At 42.0% G+C, this 10028-nt stretch overlaps 1 protein-coding gene across 1 annotated transcript in view; it reads left to right on the top strand.

Annotated features, from left to right (window-relative positions):
* The first annotated feature begins 6390 nt into the window (after nucleotides 1-6390).
* Nucleotides 6391-10028, top strand: part of LOC108306191 (putative neuroblastoma breakpoint family member 5) — an 18940-nt gene continuing 15302 nt past the window's right edge. Inside the window, exons 1-4 of the mRNA XM_037736789.1 lie at nucleotides 6391-6535; nucleotides 6634-6845; nucleotides 8262-8364; nucleotides 9569-9783. Coding sequence (XP_037592717.1) covers nucleotides 6668-6845; nucleotides 8262-8364; nucleotides 9569-9783 — 496 coding nt within the window. The 5' untranslated portion in view covers nucleotides 6391-6535; nucleotides 6634-6667. The remainder of the gene's footprint in view (nucleotides 6536-6633; nucleotides 6846-8261; nucleotides 8365-9568; nucleotides 9784-10028) is intronic.

The following is a 10028-nucleotide window of genomic DNA, read 5'->3' as shown; positions in this document are numbered from 1 at the left end:
TTGTTGTTTTGATCCTTTTCAAAAGATGGTTTATAATTAACTACAGGACTTTAACAGGTGCTCTTAAAAGCAGGTTTCCTATATTGGAGACTGTGACACTGGAATAAAGAAAAAAATGTACAGGACTCATGAAGAGCTGAAATGCTCATGAATATCAAGCAAAACAAGAGTTAACAGAATGGACTGAATAGAAAGCTAAAGTAATCTTTTTAATCTTTTTGTTTAAAATGTTGCTGAGCCTTGTTTTTAGGAATCAAGAAAATTTATTTTGAGCTATCTATAGTCTTTAATAATTGATTAAGGTATACTCCTGTGAACAAAATTTGGAGTATATTTGTTTCTCTCTGCCTGGCTTCTCCAGAATTTGGAAACTATCTGTGAGAATTCTTAACTGATGGCAATACAGTTGTTAGCATCAGTGCAATAAGAATTCATTTTCTTTTGCATCAGGGCACAATTGGAGAAAGTGGTTGTTTTACCAAAGCTTTGACTGGAAGGATGTTCTTCCCTTTAAGAAATCTAGCTGGACTTGCAGAGCCAATAAGAGCTCCCTGGGAAAACTGACCTCATAACTTGTCTACACAGTCCCTGTACAGGGTTCCTCACTTGCGGTAAAAAATGTCACTTTCTAACAGGTCCAGGAGCCCATGTTCTTGAAACCTCAAGAAGAGAATAATTTATCCAATTCATAGGTATTTGAGGGTACAAACCCTTGGCTGGTCTCAGCTTTAAAAGGTCTTATCTGAGATGTCTTGTAGAACAGAGTTCCATCAAAACCAACTTAAAAGCCTATGTGAAAAATAATTATCCTTGCTGCACTTTATGCAAATAATCAGGCCAAGTAAAAGACTAAAGTCTATTTTGAAAAAAAAAAAAAAAAAGTAGTCTTATCATGGTTTGCTTTTGACAAAAATGAGGACTGAAGAGAGAAAATTTATGTTTCAAAACTTACCATACTTTTGTCATTACATTCTAATTTCATTAGTTGTTCTAAAGTGTTTGCCTACATTTCCAACTAAGCCTGCTTATCCCTGTGAACCAATCAGTGATCCCCAGCTGCAGCTAAGAGGCAAAAGGGATGAGTAATATAAAAAATCTAGATCAATATTCTAGTTCTGGGCAATTATTCTGCAAATGCTGCCAGGTAATAGGAATAAATAGGGTCCCCATAACCCAGAAGTTTCTTTGTTTGAAAAAATATGATCAAGGAAGCTAACCAAAGCCAAACCCCATGCACCCAAATCTTGGCAGGCATACTATAGCCACCAGTTATCTGGGTGTGTGGCAACTGTGGGATTTTTGAGCTGTGCTCACCCACCTTGTTTGTTTTGATATGTATCTTCTGATAACCCAGTTTGTCTCTTCCTGACTGCAGGCCATGCAACTGGAGCTTCAGATGATGGCTCCCTTTTACCAGAAACACTTAGGCCTCTGAGGGAGCTCTGACTGCCATCTTCCCAATACAATGCCCCCTGTCAGGAGGAAGCAGTTGAGATCAGTCTTCATCCCTGTTCTAATGGTAGTAAGATATGCATCTTCAGAGCAGGCAATGATAGAGATGGGAGGCAACAAATGTCTAGGCAGAGAGGGACAGGTGCCTGGTGAAACCCCACCTTCAAGTCAGAAACTCTCCCTGGTAAATCCTAGGACCAGACTGAGAACCCACCTTCCCATTTGGTGTGTTTTCCTCTGGTTGATCCCATCCTTTACTTATTTTACATCTAGCTACCCTTTCCTAATTGGTTTCCTACACTATCGTGTCAACCTTTGAGTGCTGTCTTCGCCTTAACCTTTTTTGCATACTCATAAACCAATTGTTATGTACTCCCTATTCTGAGCCCATAAAAAGCCCTAGGCTCATCCACATTGGGAACTCTCCTGCCTTTGGGCAGGAGGACCACCCCTGTATCCCCTCCCCACAAAAAGCTGTTTTATCACTCAATAAAACTTCCACCTGACTCACTTCCAGTGTTCACGTACCTAATTCTTTCTGGTCATGAGACAAGAACTCAGACCTAACTAAGCTACAGAGCAAAATTCTACATCACTAGGAGGAAAGAACGGATTCAGGGGCCAGGCCCAGGGCTCTACTGCCCTTCCCAGCCTCAAAACACTGTTCCCCACATCCTGGTTACTCTGGTTCCAGCCTTGGCTCAAAGGGGATAAGTTACAGCTTAGGCCATCACTCTGGAGGGCACAAGCCATAAACCTTGGCAGCTTCCATTCAGTGTTAAGTCTGCAGGTATGCAGAGCACAAAAGTGAAGGAGACTTGTCAGCTTCCCCTTAGATTTCAGAGATGTATCAGAAAGCCTAAACGCCCAGGAAGAAGCCTGCAACCAGAGTGGAGCCCTCACTGAGAGTCCCTAATAGGGCAGTACAGAGGGGAAATGTGGGATTGGATGCCCCCCAGCAAGAGTCCCCACCAGAGCACTGCCAAGTGGAGCTATAGGAAGGGGGCTGTTGCCCTCCAGACACAAGAATGATAGAGCCACCAGCAGTCTGCAACCTCAGCATAGAAAAGCCACAGTGGCAGAGCTTCCTAAGGCCTTGGTATTGGTGCCACTAGAAAGAGCAAGGTTGGCCCAAAACACCAGTGTGCCCAGGATGTGGGACATGAAGCCAAAGGAGATTATTTTGGAGCTTTAAGACTTAATGTCTTCTCTGCTGTGTTTCAGACGTATATGGAGCCTGTTACCCCTTCTTTTAGCCAATTTCTCACTTTTGGAATGGAAATGTCTACCCAATGCATGTACCACCATTATATCATGGGTGTAAACAACTCGTTTTGATTTTACATGTTCATAGGTAGAGGCAATGTGCCTTGAGTCTCAGATGAGACTTTGGATTTGATGAGTTAAGATTTTGGGGACTATTGGAAAGGGATGATTCTATTTTGCAAAGTGAGAAAGACATGAGATTTAGGGGATCAGGAGTGAAATGATATAGTTTGGATGTTTGTGCCCTCCAAATCTCATGTTGAAATGTGATCCTCAATGTTGAAGGTGGTGTCTAGTGGGAGATATTGAATTTTGGGTGCAGATATTTCATAAATGGCTTAGCACCATACCCTTGGTAATGAGTGAGTTTTTGCTCAGTTAGTCCATGTCAGATCTGGTTGTTTGAAGATGTCTGGAACCTCCGCTCTCTTTTTTTTCCTGTACTCACCATGTGATGCACTAGCTCTCCTTTTGCCTTCTGCCATGATTGGAAGCTTCCTGAGGCCCTCACCAGAAGTAGATGCCAGGAATATGCTTCCTGTATGGCCTGGATAACTTTGAGCCAATTAAAATTATATTATTTATAAATTACCCACTGAATCAGAATCCCTGCAAGGAGGACAATAAACTTGTATTATCACTAACCTTCCCAGGTGTTTCTTACCCTGATCAACTTGGTGTTAGGAACCACTGAGCTGCATCACATCATTCCAAAGCCAAAACACAAAAGCAGAGCAAGAATATTTTCAATACAGTCTCTAAAACTCAGGAGAAACTTTTGGGGGAAGCTAGAAGTGAAGGAGACCCTGCTTGCTGGGCTCTTCTTAACCTTAGCCTCAGTATAGCAGAGACAGGAGTCCTTCAGGACACATGCCTCAGGCAATGAGAGTCCAGTATTGAAAGAGTGGAAGCCCTAGTTTCGAATTCAAGCTTGCTTTGAGTTGAAATTAAGTTTACCTCTTTTGGCACAGCAACAGGGCCAATCTTCTGCAAACTGCTCACTTTACAAGAAAAAAAAAATCACACTTCAAACTAAGATTCAAACTTCAGCAGACATGAGTAAGTAAAAAAGTCTGATAAATCTATTCAAGCCACATAACAAGAAACCAGACATTTAGCAAGTTCTTTCACGTTCAGGACATTTGTGTTCACTAGATCAGAGGCACTGAGACATGAAGAAAAGACACCCTAAAAAGGGAAAGCATTCCTTCCTGTCCTAGGACATGACAGCCAACCTCAGAAAAGTGGGAACCCAGCTCTCCACTCTGCGGTATGAGTTGCTTTTGTATCTGGAATGTGTCTGACATCCTGAGACCTGGACCCATTTTAGGGAGATTTGGGAGGAGCGTGAATTGGACAGCGTGTGGAGATGGTTCAGCAGGAAGAGGGTAAGTGGAGGAGCATGGCCAGGTCACACTGAGAGACAATGAGCAGTGCTGATGGGGATAGTCAAAGATTAAAAACAAAAGTTTGTGCTTCTACTTCAGAAACTGAAACCAACAACTAATTTGCTCTTATAAGTAATAACAAGTATTTTCCTATTTACATAAGAATTTAATCTCAAAACAGAAATTAGAAAAAAAATATTAAGTCCAGGACATAAAACTTAAACTATAGCTGAAATTTATTCTTTCTAAATAGAACCAAGAGTAAAATCTTCTCCATAAAATATATATCGTGGTTATAAAAAGGCCAAAGTCTTAATGAGAATCATTGCTATTCAATAGAAGAGTGAATTAGTAGAGCCAAGGGCAGACCCAAGTCTCATACTTCTTTTGTATATTCCAAAGTTCCAGAGAAATTCCAGGTGATAGAGACTATTTCCTGACTGTTAAAGCAAGGTGCAGACACTTGTGAATTTTGGGCCCAATACTCTAGGAGGGCACACCTAGGTCCTGGAAAATGATACAAGAATGAATATTCTTCTCATGACTCATTCTGGTCATTCTAATGAAACCACAGAAACAAAAGCATGGAACTATGGTCAAATACATGATTTGCTATCCCTCTTTTTCAGGTTTTTTACCTGTTTCTTACAGATGATAATACGACCTTAAGGATTATGATGAAAATATAATATCCAACTATGTGTACACTTTTAAACAAAATGCCTAGTACAAATTGGAAGTTAATAATTATGGAATAATTATGTGAATCTACTGAATTATATGGATTTTATGAACAATTTCTGAATAATTATTGATTGCTTTTATTGGCAGTGCTCAAAACTCATCGCTGGGTGACTTCAAGTTCTAGTAAATCCTGTAATTTTGTGAACCTGCAGTTTCATCATTTGTAAAATGAAGAAACTTGAGAGCTTTTCATTCTGGCACAGAATGTCAGGTCTCCCAAACACCAGAAAATAGATGTATTTACGGCCTCTGATACATCTCAAAGCACTGTCATTACACAGCGTAGCTGGAGGATGGTGCAGGCTGCTGAGAGGCAGGTTTTCAAATGGGATTGACCCAGCCCTCCTTCCTTCACTTCTACCTGAATGCTGTGTAGCCTGTGTAACACTGATCATACCTTCAACTCATGCAAGTCCAGCAGCCAAACTTAGGAGACCTGGGCTACGGGACAATCTCCCAAGTTCTAGCCTCACAAAATCTAGGTGAGGAAAAAAGCTGAGAAAGTGAGGAGGTGGTTCCTAGTCATCCCTCTCATCCCAAACTCAGCTTCTACTGCACAGGAACACTGACGATCATCAAACACCCCGACCATGACCATGATCTTGCCAGATTGTTAGTGAAAGGCAACAACACATCAATGGTGTTATATCATATATATATATATGGATATCTCCAACAATATTCCATAAGAAGTGTTGATGGCCCAGTTCCTTTTCCTTTCAATACATGGGAAAACTAAATGAAAACAACAAAATAGCATCAGATTTACAAGACTTCCCAAAATATATGTTCAAACATGTTTTCAGGGGCTATACACAAATGATTTTGATCATTTGATACCTTGAAAAGAGCTCTTGTGGGACCAGAATAATATTGGCAAGTGACAAGTATCAAACAAGTGTTCAGTGACATTAAGAAAACAAATCAGCCTGCAGATAGAGGTAGAGATTTGCACATAGGGATGTGAACTGGTCTTAAGTGTAATGAAAAGCCAAGATGCTGCCTTAGTCAGAGAAAAGAAATCAACATAATAATGGGATGCAGCCAGGAGAATACTGAGCCAGGGGAAAAATATTTTTAAAAATAAATTATTGATGAACTTTTCAGTAGGTACAGAAAAAAAAAATGCAGAGCCCAGAAGATACCATGGCAGTTTAAAAGTTTGAAATATTTCATTTGTGGAAAAGCCTTAGGATCTGTTTTAACTTAGAGAAGGTGGGATGACTTCCTGACTAGCACTAAGAAAATGTAACCATTTGGGAAACTATCTCTACCTTGATGATTTTATACACACACGAGATGAACAACGAGGAATATGCTTAGATGTATTGAGAAAGAGGTGAGTCTATGGCATTGTCACAAGGGTGCACAGACACTGAGAGTGACTGGTGAAGAAATGGTCCCCATCAATGACTGTCGGGTGAGACCAGGGGACTTTGGGTTTCAACACAGCCTGGGCAGTTGGAATGCAGGGCTCCTAAGATTCCATGACACCCCCACCTTCTAATTCTGTTATTGCAACTGCAGACGGTTACCTGGCACGCTGGCTGCTACCCACCTCACTCTCGTCAGAGGCAGAGCTACAGGCAGTGCCTTCGGCTCTGAGCTCAGGCATCCTAAGCGCTTTTTTTTTTCAGTTAAGGACTCTCAACGACTGTGTTGTGTGGATCAAGTTCTTCTCAACCGTAAGTCAACAATTCCAGCTGTTGTCATCCCTCAGTCCTGAATAAACCTAGTTGATTCATTAGTTTTTGACCCATCATGTGCCTGGACTTCTCCCCAGTCCCTGTTTGAACTCTTCTGCCACAAATGTCAGCATGGTGGTAACTGCCGTACATTTGTCCCATGACAGGGCAGAGATGAAAATCCTAGAAATCAACCAGGAATTGCGCTCCCAGCTGGCAGAGAGCCAACAGCAGTTCAAAGACCTCAAAGAGAAATTTCTTATAAGTCAAGCTACTGCCTACTCTCTGGCTAAACAACTTAAGAAATACAGTAAGTTCTATAGATTCACCATCACGAAAGTGATGAATCAGCTGCTGTCTTCTCTCTGGGACACCGAACGTTCTCTTAATCAAAATTAATTTCATCCTTTCCTTAGTTCTAGGAAAACAGAAATGGGTATTTTAACTTGATTGTGTTAAGGGTGGAAAACAGAGGCACAACGTGGTTAGCAGCTTTTCCACGTTAGCAGTCCGATGTGAGGTGGGACTAGAGTTAAAATCCTGCCTACTGACCTCTGACACAGGCACAGATCACTTGTTTTTCTCAACAAGATGCTCGATCATGTTTACGAGAATGGTCTCTGTACCCTAGAAGATCCTGCAGACAAATAACATCTAGTCTGTTGGTCTAAATGTCTGCAACTAATGAACTGTCATTCAGTTTAAGCTTCTTTGAGGCCCTATAGGCAAATCTCTCTTCAGGGAACCCAGGCGGAAACATGGCGACAGTACAGAGTACCTGCTCTAAGGAGCTCAAAGAGGAGGCTGCTCCTAATAGTAACGGTGTCATCCATAAGTGACAGCATGAAAAGCAGGGAGTACCCTGCTGAGAGGGAGGTCCTGCTTCCTGGGGCACAGGCTCGTATTCTAAAGAGGAAGAAAGACAGCACATAAGACATTGTGGAGGTAGCAGTGCAGTGTGCAGAGCAGGGAGCCTGGGCCAGTCTCCTGAGCTCCATCCAAGTTGCCTGTCTTCTCTGTGCCTCAGTTTCCTCATCTGTTCATTGGGTACTATAATAATACCTACCTCTGTAAATTGTTGCAAGAATTACACGACCTGTTTCTTCTAATTCTCCCAGAATAATTCTTAGCACAGAGTAAACACTATCTATTAGTTCTTCATTCTACTGTTTCTAACTTAATTCAAACTTTATTAGTATTTGGTCATATTTCTATGATGATCTCAGGGTCTTATGCCTCATATTTTATATAATTATATTCAGATATGATTTTTTAAATCTTTGACATATTTGTGCTTGAAATTCCCAGTACCAGGGAATCCATGAGTCCCATAGTCCTAACGGCCTTTCCTACTATACAGGATATCACTACTTCATGCCCTAGTAGAGTGTTTGACAGGAGAGGCTGCAAGTCTTGGGAAAGTGTCCCAGGACTCAGAGTCAGACCTCAGGGACTACAAATTCTGACTCTGCCTCATTCCAGGTGAATCATCCTGTCAAGTGACTTGATGTACCACTGAGTTTCTTTTTCTCCATCTCTAAGTTGGAGAGTATCAGATGCCAGAAAGTTGGGAGGTTGATAATTAAAAATGAGGAAATCTCTCACTACAGTCTGGTACTGGGGATGCTTTTGTCCTTGGGGTGGACACTGCCACCTGCTCTGCAGGCAGTGACCACACCAGCATGTCCAGCCTTCCACTGAGGCAGGCGTGACTGTCTCTTCTCAGAGTGTGAAGAGGACAAAGACATCATCGACTCTGTGCTGAGGGATGAAGTGCAGTTCATAGAGGAGAAGCTGGCAGAGAAGCTCAAGCAAGCTGAGGAGCTCAGGTGAGCAGACGCTGTGGGGACAGGCAGGTGGGCAGGGGTGTGAATCTCTGAAGTGCAGCAGTTCAGCTGGGAGAACTAAGAGCTAAGCTGGGTCAGGACAAGGGCAGGCATTTACCTGCCAGGCACATTTCACACAAATATTCATAAAGCAGAACAGTAATCTTAGCAAGTTATGGGTTACAGTTGTTTCTTGATCTTTGATTTCTCTTTTTAAAACAACTAATTGTTGAATTGAAATTTGCATAACCAAAATTCATTAAAAGAAAACAAACCACCCAGCAGCATTTAATACCCTCAAAATGGTGTGTGATCACCACCCCATTTTCTCTTAGTCAGAGTCACCTCCTGACTGACTGCAGCAACTCATTCATTCAATCAATATTGTCTTCTTGAGCTGTCATTCTTTTCTTCTTTCATCTTTCCAATTCACCCCATCTGCACCTGGCCACATTTCTGTGCATGGCTTGTTTCCAGTCACTGCAAGGTGCACTATATGAATTTTCACATAGAAATGTCCATGGCCAAAGTAAGGAACTGAAAGGACATCCTTTTGCAATTGATTTAGGAAGGCACTGACTGGTTTACAGAAGAAAAAAAATGAATGGAACATCTTAAAGGATCTTATAGGAGCTCTCTCTGATACAGAGAAAACCTTTATTTAAATATATATTTGATATCTATATATTATATATAGAGATGTAGATTTTTTTTTCTTTTTTTCTGAGATGGAGCCTCATTTCTGTCACCCAGGCTGGAGTGCAGTTACACAATCTCAGCTAACTGCAACATCCGCCTCCAGGGTTCAAGAAATTCTCCTGTCTCAGCCTCCCAAGTAGCTGGGACTACAGGCATGCTCCACCATGCCTGGCTAATTTTTGTGTTTTTAGTAGAGACAGGGTTTCACCGTGTTGGTCAGGCTGGGTTTGAACTCCTGTCATCAGTTAATCTGCCCACCTCAGCCTCCCAAAGTGCTGGGATTACAGACGTGAGCCATTGCACCCTGCCTAAAAAAATGTGTGTATATATATATATATATATACACACATATATAATTGCTATTGGCCACAGGCATTTCCCCAAACATGTTGTGACCTTCTGCTTGGAGGGCTCCTTGAGGACATTCTCACATAAACCTCCGTTGCAGTATTAGAACTGATCGCTCAGCCCTTTCCGTTATTAAATGTTCTCTGCTGTCTCACCGTAGGCAATATAAAGCCCTGGTTCACTCTCAGGCAAAAGAGCTGACCCAGTTACGGGAGAAGTTACGGGAAAGGAGAGACGCCTCCCGGTCACTGAATAAGCATTTCAAGGCCCTCCTCACTCCTGATGACCCTAACAAGTCCCAGGGTCAGGACCTCCGAGAGCAGCTGGCTGAGGGGTGCAGGCTGGCAGAGCGTCTTGTCAACAAGCTCAGCCCAGGTAAGGTGGACACAGGTCCTGATGACACACACACCCAGGTTTATCAAAGTCCCCAGGCCTCCATACCTCCACAATGACAATTTTATCGGTAATGTTTCTTTCCACTGAAAATTTGTAGCCATGACATGACCAGGACTTCCCGGGCAAAAACAGAGATGGAAAACTCATGGGGTTGGAGGTCACAGTATTGCAAATGTCTCTTCATTTCTTTTTTGTTTGTTTGTATGTTTTTTGTTTTTTTGTCT

The sequence above is a fragment of the Cebus imitator genome, unplaced genomic scaffold, assembly GCF_001604975.1.
Source record: "Cebus imitator isolate Cc_AM_T3 unplaced genomic scaffold, Cebus_imitator-1.0 Scaffold0, whole genome shotgun sequence".
Classification (NCBI taxonomy): Eukaryota; Metazoa; Chordata; class Mammalia; order Primates; family Cebidae; genus Cebus; species Cebus imitator.
This window is presented reverse-complemented; position numbering and strand designations above follow the sequence as displayed.